The sequence below is a fragment of the Theropithecus gelada genome, chromosome 7b (assembly GCF_003255815.1).
Source record: "Theropithecus gelada isolate Dixy chromosome 7b, Tgel_1.0, whole genome shotgun sequence".
Classification (NCBI taxonomy): Eukaryota; Metazoa; Chordata; class Mammalia; order Primates; family Cercopithecidae; genus Theropithecus; species Theropithecus gelada.
This window is the reverse complement of record NC_037675.1, coordinates 106,318,629-106,335,079: the sequence shown is the minus strand read 5'-3', so window position 1 is coordinate 106,335,079 and position 16,451 is coordinate 106,318,629. Positions and strand designations below refer to the sequence as shown.

The following is a 16,451-nucleotide window of genomic DNA, read 5'->3' as shown; positions in this document are numbered from 1 at the left end:
TGGTAGAGATAGGGTCTTGCTATGTTGCTCAGGCCAGTCTTGAACTCCTGGCCTCAAGTGATCCTCCTGCCTTGGCCTCCCAAAGCACTGGGATTACAAGGTGTGAGCCACCACACCTGGCCCCTTAGGGATAGTTCTACAGTCCAGAGAGAGAGAGGCTTCAAAGTCATTGGCATTAGTACAGACATGACCCTGTGTTATGTCCCCATTACAAGTGGCTGAGGACCTAACAAAATGAACGCAGAAATGGAGACCCTCTGAGAATTTCCTGACCCTCCTAGCTGCCCCAGACAGAACCATCTACAGCAGGAGGCAGCATCCCAGGGGTGGGGTGGAGGGTGTCAATGAGGGGTGAGATGTGCACGGAGATGCACATCTCAGAGAGGAAACTCCAGGAGGTGCAGGTGCCCCTGCAAGGGGCAGTCCAGTCCTGGCCAGCAAGGCCAGAGCAGGTGGAGATGGGCAGGACCCTGAAGCCTCACCAGGGCCTGCCGAACAGCGAGGGCTGTCTGAAGAGGTTATAACAGGAATATGCCAACCAAGAGGAAGCTCTCCTTCCTGTGTCGGAGGTACCCCGAAGGAAATAATGCATAAAGTGTCCATTTCCAAGACAAAGTGCCTTAAATCAGCTTAGGTCCGCAAACTACAGCAGCAACAGGATATACTAGGCCCCTGCTTGGATAGCCAATGCCTGTTTGTCACCCCCATCCCCCGCCCCTTAGTTGCCCTCACCTGAACCAAAGTTTAGTCTAAAATGAAAGCTTACTAGCCTCCAAAATAGCTCGCTTGGTCGGTTCTTACCAGCCCGCCCAGCTACTTAGGTCAGAAGTCAAATATCTGAAGAGCCCCTGAGTTAACTAGAATTGCAATGCATTGCAACAAAATGCAACAAGACAACCCTAAAGAAAACACCTAAAGCCCCTACCCAACAACCAATAGGTGACGTCCAGGAAGGTTGTGACCTCATAGTACTCAGCCTATGAGGAACCGGGGGCGGGACCTGCGCACAGGGGATAAATTGCTTGTTGAAACTGTGCTGGGTGTGCCAGCCCATTAGACACCCAATCTTGCAAGACCATCATTGAAAGTCTCACTTTGGCTGTTCTCCGGGTCTCTGAGTCCATTCTTTGGGTGTGGATGGGTGAGTTTGTTTCTCACATACGCACATCATGCTCTTTCCAGCACAAGGCCGGCCCGGAAGGGAGGAAGATAATAAAAGTGACTTTAGCACTTAGACCTCCCATGTTTCAGCAGGTGTGGGTAACTGAAGGCTCTGCAGGTCCCTGGGTCTGGGGGCCTCAGTGTTGTAGATGAGGTCCCAGGAGCTGAGAGCGCTACTGCGGCATGTCAGGATAAGGCCTAGGCCTGCCTTCCCAGAAGATGTCACTTCCAGTGAATGTCCGCTCAAAGGCTGAATTTATCATACAACAGATAATTATTTCATCCTTTTGCTTCTAGCAAGTCTGGGACAGAGCCACAGAAGGGGCTGACAGCATGTAGGTTTTTTTTGTTGTTATTTAAAAAAAAAAATCTAACAATCATTGCCCTTTAATTAAGGTGTCTAGACCATTTACATTTAATGCAACTATTGATATGGTTGAGCTTAAATATACTATCTTGCTCTTTTTCTATACGTCCCATTTGTTCTTTGTTCACCCTTTATTGTCTTTTTTGGATTAAATAAGTATTGTCGGTTGTCTCATTTTATCTCCTTTATTGGCTTATTTTTTGGATTTTACCAGTTTTCCCACTGATGTTCTTTTTCTATTCTAGTATACACATACAATCCAGGATACTGCGTTGCATTTAGAATAAATATATTTTGAATAAACGAATGAATGTAGCTCCTCAGCCCTCTGGGGATTTCATGTAAGTGAGATTATGCAGTGTTTGTCTTTTTGTGTCTGGCTTATTTCACTCAGCCATAGTATCTTTAAGGTTCGTCTGTGATGTAGCATGTCAGAATTTTATTTCTTTTTAAGGCTGAATATTATTTTACTGCATGTATAGACCACATTTTGTTTATCCATTTGTCCCGTAATGAACATTTGGGTTGTTTCCATCTTTTAGCTATTGGGGATAATGCTGCTATAAACTTGTGTACAAATACCTGTTCACATCCCTGCTGTCAATTCTTTTGTGTCTATACCCAGAAGTGGAATTGCTGGTTCAAACAGTAATTCTATGTTTAGTTTTTATTTTCCTTTTATTTTATTTTTTGAGACAGAGTCTCACTATGTTGCCCAGGCTGGTCTCGAACTCCTGGGCTCAAGTGATCCTCCCGTCTCAGCCTTCCAAACCACTAGGATTGCAGGCATTAGCCACTGTGCCAGGCTTATGTTTAGTGTTTTGAGGAACTGCCTGCTGTTTTCTGCACTGGCTGCACCATTTCACATTCCCACCAGCAGTGCACAAATGTTCCAATTTCTCCATATCCTCCCCAACACTTGTTTTGTTTTCAAATAATAGCTATCCTGATGGGTGTGAGGTGGTATCTCATTGTGGTTTTGATTTGCATTTCCCTCATAATCAGTGATGTTGAGCATCTTTTCATGTGCGTGCTGTTTTTACATATTCTTTGGACAAATGTTTACTCAAGTCCTTTGCCCATTTTTGAATTTTTTAAAATTGTTCCGTGTTAGGAGTTCTCTATGTACAGATGGTCCCTGACTTACAATGGTTCAACTTACAATTTTTCAACTTTATGATGTTACAAAAGCGATACACATTCAGTATGTTCCTTAACAATATTTCCAACTTGTGATGGGTTTATCTGGATGTAACCCATTGTAAGCTGAGGAGCATCTGTAGAGACAATTTTAATTTTTTTTTTTGAGACAGTCTCGTTCTGTCACCCAGGCAGGAGTGCAATGGCGTGATCTAGGCTCACTGCAACCTCTGCCTCCTAGGTTCAAGCGATTCTCCTGCCTCAGCCTCCTGAGTCGCTGGGATTACAGGCGCCCACCACCACGCCCAGCTAATTTTTTTTTAAAATATATTTTTAGTAGAGACAGGGTTTTCCATGTTGGTCAGGCTGGTCTCAAACTCCTGACCTCAGGTGAGCTGCCAGCATCAGCCTCCCAAAGTGTTGGGATTACAGGCGTGAGCCATCATGCCTGGCCTTTTTTTAAATTGACACAGTCTTGCTCTGTTGCCCAGGCTAGAGTACAATGGCGAGATCTCGGCTCACTGCAACCTCCGCCTCCTGGGTTCAAGTGATTCTCCTGCCTCAGCCTCCTCAGTAGCTGGGATTATAGGTGTGCGCCACCACGCCTGGTTAATTTTTGTATTTTTAGTAGAGATGGGGTTTTTGCCATATTGGCCAGGCTGGTCTTGAACTCCTGACCTTAGGTGATTCGCCTGCCTCAGTCTCCCAAAGTGTTGGGATTACAAGTGTGAGTCACTGCAGCTGGCCTAGGCAATTGTCTTTTAAATAGATTATATATATACATATTTAAAGACAGGGTCTTGCCATGTTGCCCAGGCTGGCCTTGAACCCCTATCAAGTGATTCTCCCAGCTTAATCTCCTGAGTAACTGGGACTACAGGCACTTTTAAAAATCAGAAAAAACCCTGCCTTTTGTGTCCTCCCACACAGTGACCATTTCAGGTGCTTGTCATATCTTTGTGTATATGCACTTTCCATCTGGTGTCATTTTCCTTCTGCCAGAAAAGCCTCTTTTGATAATTTTTGTAATTCTTTCAGCTTTGTATGTCTGAAAAGTCTTTATTTCACCTTCACTTTTGAAAGATATTTTCACTGGGTATAGAATTCCAGGTTGACATTCTTTTCTTACAAAACTAAATTTGGATAACTGTTTATTCAAGCCAGGCACGGTGGCTCATGCCTGTAATCTCAGCACTTTGGGAGGCTGAGGCAGGCAGATCACCTGAGGTCGGGAGTTTGATACCAGCCTGACCAACACAGAGAAACCCCGTCTCCACTAAAAATACAAAATTAGCTAGGTGTGGTGGCGCATGCCTGAAATCCCAGCTATTCGGGAGGCTGAGGCAGAAGAATTGCTTGAACCCGGGAGGTGGAAGTTGTGGTGAGACAAGATCGCGCCACCGCACTCCAGCCTGGGCAACAAGAGGGAGACTCTGTCTCAATAAGTAAATAAGTAAATAAATAAATAAATTAATAACTTTACTCAAGTTATTTGCCCAACCCACAGGTGTTGTTCACTGTCTGCTTGCAGTTTCTAGTGAGGAGTCTCGCTGCCATTCTTTGTTCCTGTAAACACAAAGTGCCTTTTTTCTCTGGCTGTTTTTAAGATTTTTATTTTTCACTGGTTTGGAGGAATTTCATGATGTGCTTCATGTAATTTTCTCCATGTTTCTATTGGGGTTTATTGAGCTTCCTGGATCTGTGGCTTTATGTTTCCACCAAATTAGAAAATTTTACAGTCATTATTTTAATTATATTTATCTAGAGATGGAGTTTCGCTCTTATCGACCAGGCTGGAGTGCAGTGGCGTGATCTCAGCTCACTGCAACCTCTGCCTCCCAGGTTCAAGTGATTCTCCTGTCTTAGCCTCCCAAGTAGCTGGGATTATAGGCAACTGCCACCACACCTGGCTAATTTTTGTATTTTTAGTAGAGACGGCATTTCACCATGTTGGCCAGGCTGGTCTCCAACTCCTGACCTCAGGTGATCCGCCAGCATCAGCCTCCCACAGTGCTGACTAAGATTACACGCCCAGCCTACCGTTATTTTTTCCAAAAGTTGTCTCCACCCTGCTATGCCCCTCGTCCAGGGTCTCCAGTTACAGGCACAGTAGGCTGCCTGAACCTGTCCCACAACTCAGAGGGGCTCTGCCATTTTCCCCATGTTTTTTCTGTTCCCTTTTGGATCGTTTATATTGCTATGGCTTCAAGTCCACTAATCTTTTGTTCTGCAATGTCTATTTTGGTTTTAATCTCATCAGTGTATTTTCCATCTCAGACGTTGTATTTTTGTCTCTGGAAATTGTTTGGGCCATTTTTATGTCTTTCATTCCTTTTCTTAACATGCTCCTGTTTTCCTCTATCCTTCTTAATAATGGCCATTCTGATGTCCTTGTCTACTTAGTAGACAGAATTATTCTACCACCCGGTGCCATTTCTGGGTCTGTTTCTACAGACTAACTTTTCTTCTCATTGTGTGGTGTAGTTCCTGCTTCTTTGCAGGTTTGTTTTTTTTTTCTTTTTTTTGAGATGGAGTCTCGCTCTGTTGCCCAGGCTAGAGTGCAGTGGTGAGATCTTGGCTTACTGTAACCTCCACCTCCTGGGTTCAAGTGATCCTCCTGCCTCAGCCTCCCGAGTAGCTGGGATTACAGGCACATGCCACCATGCCTGGCTTATTTTTGTATTTTTAGAGATGGGGTTTTGCCATGTTGGCCAGGCTGTTCTCAAACTCCTAGCCTCAAGTGATCCACCAGCCTCAGCCTCCCACAGTGCTTGGATTACAGGCATGAGTTATTGACACCCGGCCTCATGTTTGTTCTTAAAAAAAACAAAATGTTTCCCCCTTACTTTTGAGTTTTGTTGTGGATTCTATTAAAGTACTTGCAACCGTTTGGTCTTTTTGAGGCTTGACTTAAAGTTGTTAGGAAGGCACAGAGCAGTCTCTAGTCTAGGGCTAATCTAGCCTGAATATGGCATCAATATCCTTTTGAGTCCTCTACCCTGTTCTCCATGAATGATGTTTCTCCACACTTAGTGCTGGGAATGTGACTTGCTTCCTGCTTTCTTCCAATGGCTCTTTCCCCAGCCTCAGGCAGTTTCCCAACACACAGGAGCCATCAGTCCTCAGCAGGAGCCTTGTGGGGAACAACACTGAGGCAATTTCTACTCCAGTGTTCCAGCTGCCCTGGGCTCCTGGCGTTTGTTCCCTCTCTCAGGCACTGCTATCCTGCACTGGCTGCTGTCTGCTGTCTACAGATCTGTATCTGTATCTACATCTGGTCGTCTATAGGCCAGTTTTATTGCTCCACCACAGCTGGAAGACCAAGAAATATTTACAAACATATATGCCAGGTACTGCTCTAGGCAAAGTCCCATCCCTCATGGAAGCGACACCTCAGTTAGTAGAGAGAATAAGTACATTTGCATATTTGCTTACATATGCATTACATCCAGTAGTAAAGTTAGGTAGGGACAGAGAGTGATGGAGGGGTTGTCCTACACATTAGGGCACTAGGATGCTTCTCTGAGCTGAATCCGGGGGAGCCCTATGGCGTTCCAGAGGAAGAGCTCCCCAGCCAGAGGAAGTGAAGGGGGTGCAGGAGAAACATGCTGAGCATTCTCAGAACAGCAGGAAGGCCGGGCTGGGGCAGAGCAAGCCTTGGGACGGGGGAGAAGGGGTGAAGCCAGAGGCTGTGGGGCCACAGGCTTTTACTTTTAAAGACATGTTTAGCCATTGGAGTGTTGGGACAGGGGAGTGACAGATCTGGCTGCTGTATAAGGACAGACTGCCACGTGCAGGGCAGAAGCAGGGAGCCTGGAGGGCGCTATGTAGTGACCCCACAGGGGAGGGAGGCAGGCTGGCTGGAGCAGTGTGGTCCTGTGGGGCAGGGATGCAGCCAGAGGATATGAAGGGAAAAGCCGACAGGCCCGAGGGGGCAGCGACAGGAGTAACAGAAATGAGGGCTTGGGTGGCAGTCTGTTGTGGACACCTGGAAGGAGTCAGCACATGGCTGACTGTGGCCACTTGCTGCTGGTGCTCGCGGCAGACGGTCAAGGCCGTCGTCCTCAGTGCAGGAAGCCCCCAGCCAGTCCTCTGCAATCCCCTTCTAAGTTGCCCCCTGGAATTTTACCATGCTGACCACCTCTCTGAGGGTCCCCTCTACCCGTGACATGGGAGTGGTATATCCTTGGCCCCAGGGCAGCAAATCCCACTCTGGGCCTGGCTCCAACCCACCACCTGGGCACCACTGACTTTTCTCTAAGAATCAGCATCATCGGCTCCTCCAACAGCTTCCCAGGAACAGCGAAGGCTCTTCTTAACTATCCCCGGCACACGCTCCCACCCACCCTTTGCCCCAACCAACCTTTACTCTAGTCCAGAGCTTCTCCGAGGGGCTGTGGCTCCACTGCTCATTCATCCCTGGAGGGGCTGGGACCTGCCTCAGTGGACCGGTGTGGGGACCAGCACTCAAGCCCTCTTCTGTCCTCCAGGGTACCCCGCCTCCTCTCCCGTCAACTCCTCTTCCTTCAAGGCCCCACACAAGCTACACTGACTGCAGGGGGAGCACTGCTACGGCCATCTCCCTGCTAGAGCAAAGCTCCCAGAGGGCAGGGGCCTATCAATCACACAGGGTCTGACCACACAGGCACCAAAAAAGTAAACTAGACACCAAGATGTGATGGATCAGGTGTGCATGACAGTGGCATCTGGGGATGGTGTGCGAGTATCACCTCTCTCCATGAGGGTCTAGTACACTGGTTGTGTACCCTGGAGCCAGACCTGGGTCCTTTCTCCCCATTACCAGCTGGGCAAGCTGGGGAGGAGCGTGCTCTGGGCTGAGATTTCCCATCTGTAGCAGGAGGCGAGTGAGGGGCCTCACACAATGCACAGTGGGGTCTCTCGGAGCTGGTGGGTAGACAACAGGTGCAGCAGGCCCCGCCCACTGACTGTTCCTTTGGCCATCCCAGGTGGAAGGTCACAAACTCCACCCTCAGAAGTGCTGACAGACAAGAGTCCTCTTGTGCAAATATAAAGAGGTTTATTCATTCTGTCATTAGGATACAAAATAGAACATGTAAAAGGCCTTCCCACTAACCCCACAGTTCAGTATGAACACCGAGCGCTCGTCCAGGGAAGGCTGCCATGCACGGCGTGGCTCTCCGTGAAGGCAGCCGGCTTGAGCCAGCCTCAGGTCTCGAACATGGCGCAGCTGGTGCACAGCACTTTCTCGTACATGTCACTGCAGCTGCGACAGCGTCAGGGAGGGGAGAGAAAAGCTGCTGTCAGGGGCTGAATTGTGTCCACCAGTCCCCACCATTCAAACGTCAAAGTCCTAACCCAGAACACTTCAGGACATGACCTTATCTGGAGACAGGATGACTGCCGGCAGAATCAGTCTAGATGATGGCACTGATGTAGGGGCCCTAAGGCAACACGACCAGCATCCTAAAAAGACTACCACGTGAAGAGAAGAACACAGAGAAGACATGAAGCTACAGGGAGCGGGCGGCTGTCTACAGGGAACACCAAAGATAACAGTAGATGCCAGGAGAGTTCAGGACAGGTTTCCCATCACAGCCCCAGAAGGAACCAGCCCTGCCAGCACCTTCCTCTCAGACTTCCGGTCTCCAAAGCCGTGTGGCAGTACCTCCCTGCTGTCTAAGCCACCTGGTCTGCGAACTCAGGTACAGCAGCCCTAGCTGATTCCCACTGCCAACCAATTTACATGGAGCCCAACCTGGGTTTCCAGTAGGATAGAAGCTCTCCAAAGAAACCTCCAGATGACCTGCCAGAATTCACCGAACCACAGTGGTCTACACTGAAGCACATCAAACAGTGCTTTCTTCTGATGTATCAAGACTAAGGCTAGGGCCGGGCATGGTGGCTCACGCCTGTAACCTCAGCACCTTGGGAGGCCGAGGCCGGAGGATCACCTGAGGTCAGGAGTTTGAGACCAGCCTGGCCAACATGGTGAAACCCCATCTCTACTAAGAATACAAAAATTAGCCGGGCGTGCTGGTGCACACCTGTAATCCTAGCTACTTGGGAGGCTGAGACAGGAAAATTGCTTGAACACAGCAGGCAGAGGTTGCAGTGAATCAAGATCACGCCACTGCACTCCAGCCTAGATGACAGAGCGAGACGCTGTCTCAGAAAAAAAAAAAAAAGCTCTAAGGGTAAAGGTGAGAGAAACCAGCAAAAGACAGGGAGAAAGTGATGAAGAGAGACGTTGCGAGGAAACAAGACCGGCAATGGCTACCCCAAACACGATAGGACCATGGAGTCAACAAGGCAGCCAGAACTGCTTGCCACCTGGTGTTGCAGAGTTTGCCAGTAGTACTGTGGGTGAGCCGGGAAGACAGCCCCTTCCCGGCCACCAGCAGCCAGCTGGAGAGCCCTGCAGAGGATGGGCAGGATGCCCTGCAGATGATTCCTAACCTGGATGAGGTGCGTTACCCCACTCCTGCCCATGGTGAAGCCATGGGAGCCGACCACAGGCACGCGGCGCTTCTCCCTGGTGCTGCCCACCCTCTGCCCAGGGCTCGCCATCTCCAATGAGTCAGGCCTCTGCCCTGACTGAAGAAAGGCTCGAGACAAAGGACTCGAGATGTAACATGTGGTTTCTATTTTAGATGGACAATTTCAGACACTGTTTGGACTAGGCTTGCTTTGGGTCTACAGAGCCAGTTCCACATGTGTCCGGATGAAGTCATCTTTCTCAAGGGGCAGGGCAAACAGGCTCCACACTGTCCACTCCCACCCACCAGCTGAGTAGCCCCTGTGGTGAGAACGCCCCTCCCCACCTTAGGAGTAAGGACGGGATCCAGCCAGCTGCAGCAAACCCACCCACAAATGGGAGACTACGCAAACATTCCACTTCCTGCCTGAGAGGGTCTACAACCAAACAGCACGCATGACTGTGGCGAAGCTGCAGTGTGCACCTGTGTCACCAACCAGGGGCTTCTCAGACAGTGAGGAGGACCGGGAGGGGGGTGCTCAAAGGCCAGAGGAGGAGGAGGTGGGGGCGCTCAAAGACCAGAACAGGAAGCGGCTGAAGACAGAGACCGGAGCTGGATACACAGCAGGTCATCCGTGAGGTTCAGCTTTCCCTTAGAGAGAATTACTACCACTAAAGTTGGGCCAAGCATCTATTGCCACCATGTCCCGTTAGGCAATGCCAGATGGCACTGCATCAGGTGCCACACATGTGGGAGCTCTGGGCCCTTCCCAACATGGGTGACCCACCCGTCCCCCGTCACAGCTTGCTGGGGTTATGGGACCTCAGCAGCTCCAGGGACTGAAGTACTTACTCCACGAGGCCACACAGGGTACAGGCCACAGAGCCACAGCCCCAGCAGGTGCGCACACACCGCCCGCACAGGGCTCGCTCACACTGGCTGCAGACGGCCTTCCCATCTACGGCTCGCACACATGAGGAGCAGGCGATGGACACTATCCCGGATGGGTCTGTGAGGAAGAAACGCCATGCTATCAGCCTGCAAGGAGACGGGAGTTTCCGGGACTGCTGGGCTACCTGCCTCCATGCACACCTGAGGGCAGAGGGCTCTGACCTGCTTACCCCATCCTCACCCACACTGGGTCCTTCTGACAACCCAGAAGCCTGGCACAGTGCACAGGACCCCGTTTCACTAGCGAGATCCAACGTGAGACATGCCTGCAGGTGACTCCAAGTTCAGTGCTCCTTCCCTCACCGGGTCCCTCTGCTACCTGCTGGAAGGATCACTCTTCCCCTGCTGCTTGTCAGAACTCCATGTGTCCCATCTGGGTCTCAAAGTGTGGCCCACTGCCTTACTGGTTAACCAAGAGGTGCCTGAGCTCCTCCCAGACACACCAACCAGCCTTGAGGTAGGGTCAGGGACTGCATTTCTAACCAGCAACACAGGTGATGCTCTGAGACCCACACTCCACACTGCACAGGGATGGGAGCGGCGTGTTTCCAGCCATGTGGGACCATTCCAGGGGGCTGCACGCGGAAAGCAGATGGGATACCCAGGGAGTCTCTGCTGCTTTTCTGGCCCAGTAGTTAGAAACTGTTTAATCACTTCCAGTCTTGAATGTGAGACCTCCTGATAACAGGAGCCTTCTGAGCCAGAAGGCCAAGCTCTAAGTCAGACTCCTGCTTCCCCAGGGAGGAAAAGCCTGAGCTTGCAAATGAAGAAAAGTGCCTGTGCCACCACCTGCTCTCAGTGCCACAGCCACGAAGGGCTGCTGGTGCCACTCACCAGCTTCGGAGGCCTGCCCAAGGCTCCTGATCAGGCGGCCGTCTGGTCCAATCAGCATCTGCCCACGTGCAGCCCTCGGCGCCCCTGTAGGGCCAGGCTTTGGGGACTCTGGCAGGTGAACGACGGCACAGCCTTCATCCCACACATGGTCCAGGTAGGCCTGGGCCCCGAGGAAGAGGAGTCGCTTGGTCTTCTCTGGGGGAAGACAAATCATTCTCACATCCTTCACTGTGTACCAACGAAGCCCCTGCATGGCCACTTAGTCTTTCCAGCCTCACATGAACCCCATCGTCCTCCTGTGTGCCCTCTGTCACCCAGTGACCCCAGCCTGTGTTGTGCCCTGGCGAGCTGGGTCCTGCTCTGCCTCTGAGAATGCTCGTGCCTCCCTTCCTTACCTGGCTTAGTTGTCATCTCCTCCAGGAAGGCTCAGGCCCTGCAGCCCCACCTGTGCCTGATGCAAGGGTTCCCTCTCCTATCACTCTGCTCACTTTCGGCAACTCATGGCCGGCCTTGCCTCACTGAGCTTGTTCCCCTTTCTCCCTTTTCTGCTTCCCCAGCACTCCTCACCTGGAAAGCAGGCTCTGTGGAATGCATAGAGGGAGCTCTGCACTGTGGAGCACTAATTCACAAAGCTTGTCACTGCCAAGGAAACAGCCAGAAGCTTGGAGCTGGGCCTGCAGCCTCTGGCCAGCGCACACACCCTTCACCTGCTACAGAGTTGCTGGCAAGACAAGCATCCCAGAACCTTCCAGATTTCATTCTAGAATACCCACCCATCCCTGGGAGCAATGATTTTCCATCAGGCCACAGTTCAGTCACTGGGGGAGGTTCAAAAAATCAGATGCCCAGGACCAGACCCAGAAATGCTTTGTTTTTGCTTTTTTTTCCCCACCTCATTATAACACAGTAAAGGCAGAGATCCCAGAAACTCTATGTGGCTTTACATGAAATGGGCAGGAATAATAGTGGGTAACTCAAATGGAGTAGCTGATGCCAGCCCACAACACCCTGCACCTCTTCCTCCTGCCCCCCCATACCTTCCCCCATCTATAATGGGAAAGGAATGGGACAGACATGTGGTGAGGCTAATCCTTGTCCTTAAGGCCTTGTGGACAATTCGAGGTTAAGAGATCAGGGTGACAGCTGTGGCCTGGAATTTGGAAACTGTCACACAGTTCAAAGTAGATGTCCTGCATTTACCTACTTTGTAAAGAGTAAAGAGCCAGACTGAGCCAGGCCCCGTTTCCATCTTCCTTTCTTGCCTGCACAGTGTTTGAATTTTTCAACTGTCCTGAGAGGGCAGACGCCTGCAGTCCAGCCACAGTTCCCATGGCATCATTCCTCTTAACTCCGCATGGCCCGGGATAGCACTCGCTTGCACAGCCCTAGCACACTGGAGACACGGCACACAGGAACCTCGGGAGGGAGCGTCTTTCCTTCATCCCCAAGGCACAAGCGGCACCAGACAAATCACACCCCCCGGGTCATCCTCTAACTGCTCTACAGGTGCAGACCTTGTGCCCCAACCACTAGGCAAGGTAAGCTCCACTTTGTACCTGCCCCAGGGTATTAATCATCCCAGTCAGAGTGATGATCAATAAGACCAATACGCCTGAGATCCAAGGGAGAAAGCCAGAGAAGGCCTGGGAGCTCACTGCCCTCACATCCCACCCAGAACTGGACATTCCAGCCACACGGAGTCCTACTTCACTCTCCTGCTGCCTGGCTTCTGCCTCGGCCTCTTCCTTCCCTGCCTCTGCCTGGCTAACTCGCACTCTCCCCACAGGATTCGGCTCAGACTCTGTTCTTCCGAGAAGCCTTCCATGCCATCCCTGCAGGTGCGACTGCACAAACCTGTGCCTGCCCGGATCACCTGTGGCGATTCCTTCTCCTGCTGGTCTCCCCAGCTAGGTTGGGGAGCTCCCGGGAGACGGGACACATCTGTTTTGCCCGCCTTTGGTCTCCCAGGACAGCCGCAGTGCCTGGCAGGGGCGGCGCGCTCCATGAATACCTCTTGGGTCAGGAGGGGCACTCTTCGGGTTAACTCCATGCAGGACGCCCCGCTCCCCGCCCTCTCCCAGGGCATCCTGCACGGGACAGTCCTGAAGAAGCACCAGGCAGCTGCCGCTCACTGAGGGGCGGCGACTAACCGGGATCGTGGAAGAGGGCGCGGGGACTAACGGCAGCGACCCTCTTCTTTCAGGTTGTTGGACAAGGTGGGTGAACGCTGGGGTCCTCACATCCCGCTCACTGACTCCAGCCCTGGGCGTGGCCAGCTTGTGTAACCGCGGCCAGAAAGCAGGGCCCTCGAGCCCCCCGCTCAGGCCTCAGAGGAGACACTGAGGCCCGGCCCGTTCCAGGCCCCGACGCAGTGGACCCTCGGCAGCCCTTCCGGCACTCACCGAAGACCTCCTGCGAGTAGCGCTCGGCACACACGCCGCGGCTCACCTCCCTCTGGCCCACGCGGACCTTGAGCTGCAGCGGGGCCGCGTCCGCGAAAGGGCAGCCCCGCTTGGGCATTGCCTCGGGGCCGGGAGCTACGCAGCTCCCCGGCCGCCAGCCCCTTACCAACGACGCAGTGACGTCACAGCCGCGCGCCCATCCGTGGGCGTGAGCGGGTTTGAGGCAGAGGAAGCGACGCGGCGCGTGATAGGCTGCGGGTGAAGTGGGGGGCGGGGCTCCTGCGCGGAGCGGCGCGGGATAGGCGGAGGACGAGATCGGGGGTGGGACTCATACGCCAGTGTACTGGATTCGACCGCGCGGGAAAGGCCAGGGGCCAGGTTGAGGATCAGGGTGGGCGGGTCTGTGGGAGGGATTTGTGCGCACGCGGCTCAGGATAGGCGGGAGGACAGTCTAGGGGCGGGGTTCCTATGCAGTGCGAAGCGAGGTAGGCTGGGAACCAGGTCAGGGGCGGCATTCGGCTGCGCGGGAAGAGCCAGCGGGTGAAGCCGAGGGTTAGGACGGTGCAGCAAGGGCGGTGCGTTTAAGGGGCGGAGCTTGTGCATCGGGGGCGGGCCTCGTTTGAGGATCGGCGTGGGATACGCCAGGGCGACGTCGGGGCGGGTCTAGTTTGAGGAACGGCGCGGGATTGGCCAGGGGACGGCCGGGTCGGTGGCGGGATTCCTGTCAGCTTTTGTTTGATGCCTAAACAGTAGACACTGGTTATAGTTCCTCATTTACTTCTCCGAAGTTAAGGGGCAGTCCGCTTTTTCCTAGCTCTTTTTTCCTTTTAGGGACAGGGTCTCGCTCTGTCACCCAGACTGGAGTGCTGTGGTAGTCTCGGCTCACTGCAGCCTCCGCCTTCCGGGCTCAGGCGATCCTCCCTTCTCTGCCTCCCGGGTAGCTGGGACCGCAGGCGCGCGCCTCCGCGCTCCGCTTTTTGGTTTTGGGTAGGAACGGGGTTTCGCTCTGTTGCCTCGGCTGGTCTAGCTCCTCGCTGTGGCGGTCCCCGCCTTCCGGAAGTAAAGGCGTGTGGGGGCTGCGCTCCGAGGGCCGCGTGCGGCTGCCGAGCGCCCCCGGGCGGGGGTGTGTGGAAAATGTTCTTGCACAGCGGGGTCGTCTGACTTGGGGTCCCCAGGCCGCGTGGTGCACCCGCGTCGTCCCTTCTCCGGGGTTCTGCTCACCAGAGGCGGCTCTCCCCTGCCCGGCGGGTGCAGAACCGACGCGTCCTGTGGCGTGGGCTTCACCTTGGACTATGTTCTCCTCGCGGCTCGGTCGGCGCCGCCTCCCGTGTGAGGAGCTGACACCTGGAACCCTGCAAACCCATCCCGCGTGACACCCGCGTCGCAGCTGCCCGCACCCCCTCGGAGGCAGCGCACTCCTCCCTGGCCACGGGTGGCCGAAGCCCCACCAGCCTCCAGGTCAGATGTCCTTTCTCCTTCTCCTGCCGCGGGGTTCCCCGCGGTGGGGGGCGGGATCCAGCATTCTCGGCTCTTCCTTGCCACTTCGCCGGCATAATGGAGAATTCCTTCTGCTTTAGGGAAATGACTTGAAAGTTGCTCAGTTGGAGTCACGTGTGACTAAACACCCGTTTGGTTTATCCCAGAAATAGATGAAATTCTCAGAGAGGAGGATTCTTTTCAATCTCATAGATCGTGGGGATTTCTAAAGATTTTCCTGTGTTCAGACTTCAAACTACCCTAGGGTCGCATCACCATCGTGGACAGATACAGAACCTCGGGCAGGTTGTGGAGCGGGGCTGTCCCCCGGGCCGTATGCCGGTTCCTCAGAGGCTGCTGGGCAGGACTCTGCTGCTTCAACAAACTTGCCTGGCTAACACCACCCGCTCGCCCTTGAATGCCTTCCTGGGCGAAGCCATGAACCCTCCAGGGTTAAGCCCCAATTTTGCGGCTCACCTGCCCTGCAAGTCAGATGGATACTTAACTTGTAAAGAAACTGGTAGCTGTCCAAAGTGCTAGGAAAAAGGAAAATTCATTAAACAAAATCATTGTCATAATTTTCCTCTAATCGGTCTTGAGGTTTCTTCTGGAGAGTGGCTGTAAACTTTGGCCCTGCCCTGACGGGGCTCTGGGGCCGGTGGGCGTGGGGTTAGTGTGCCCTCGTGGGATGCCTCCTGACCCTGGCTGATGGCCTCAGGCCTGCGTATCCAGCCGTGCTGGCATTCCTCTCACCAGCAGCTTGCTTCTAGGCCTTGGCAGGCAGCCTGTGGCTTTTGTCTGAGCCGTGATCAGTTCATTGCTATCATGATGGCCTCTCTGGGAGATCCCTGACCAGGAGGAGAGTGAGGTTTGGGTGCGAGGGTCAGGTGAGAGCTGGAGGAGGCAGCGCAGCAGAACACATGAAACCGCAGAGCGGGTGTGTGACTCACGGGGCTGGAGAGGAGGCAGCGTTCCTCACAGGCCAGCGGGAAGGGGGAGCCTTGGGGAACAGGCAGGCCCAGCCAGAGGATGGGGAGCGAGCCAGCGGCCTGTGCACCAAATCTGTATTGGGGTCCAGGGTGTTACCCAAGCGCATTTCCTGTGGGGTGTGGTTTCGAGCCGGCAGGCGTCAGTTTCATGGTATCTTGCTGTGACTGGGTGGTGGTCACTGTGGCATGTCTGCACAGTCCGTGAGGGGTGTGGGGGTCAGGGGCCGAGTCCAGTAGGTTGTATCCATGTGTCCTATAGGGAGCTGGTCACCAGCAAGCAGGTGTATAAAGCAGAGATCTGGGTGGACCACCCTGGGGAACTGGGAGGAGGTGAGGAGCTAGAAACTGTGTCAAGAATGACTGAGCTAGACCGGGCGCGGTGGCTCAAGCCTGTAATCCCAGCACTTTGGGAGGTCGAGATGGGCGGATCACGAGGTCAGGAGATCGAGACCATCCTGGCTAACACGGTGAAACCCCGTCTCTACTAAAAAAATATAAAAAACTAGCCAGGCGAGGTGGCGGGCGCCTATAGTCCCAGCTACTCAGGAGGCTGAGGCAGGAAAATGGCGTAAACCCGGGAGGTGGAACTTGCAGTGAGCTGAGATCCGGCCACTGCACTCCAGCCTGGGTGACAGAGCGAGACTCCGACTCAAAAAAAAAAAAAAAAAAAAAA

General features: G+C 53.2%; 1 protein-coding gene across 5 annotated transcripts; it reads right to left on the bottom strand.

Annotated features, from left to right (window-relative positions):
• Positions 1–7,684: 7,684 nt before the first annotated feature.
• SIVA1 (SIVA1 apoptosis inducing factor) lies at positions 7,685–14,217 on the bottom strand. Of its 5 annotated transcripts, none has more exons than XM_025393088.1 (4): positions 13,314–14,217; positions 10,912–11,106; positions 9,979–10,135; positions 7,685–7,913 (listed from the first exon to the last, which is right to left on the bottom strand). In XM_025393088.1, exons 1-4 carry the CDS (start codon positions 13,429–13,431, stop codon positions 7,856–7,858), a joined length of 528 nt encoding a protein of 175 aa, XP_025248873.1. In that variant the 5' UTR covers positions 13,432–14,217; the 3' UTR covers positions 7,685–7,855. The 5 variants fall into 5 exon arrangements, with proteins under 5 accessions (XP_025248873.1, XP_025248875.1, XP_025248874.1 ...); XM_025393089.1 differs by having other exon boundaries at positions 7,690–7,907; XM_025393087.1 differs by lacking the exon at positions 7,685–7,913 and adding an exon at positions 9,219–9,948 and having other exon boundaries at positions 10,019–10,135.
• Positions 14,218–16,451: the final 2,234 nt, after the last annotated feature.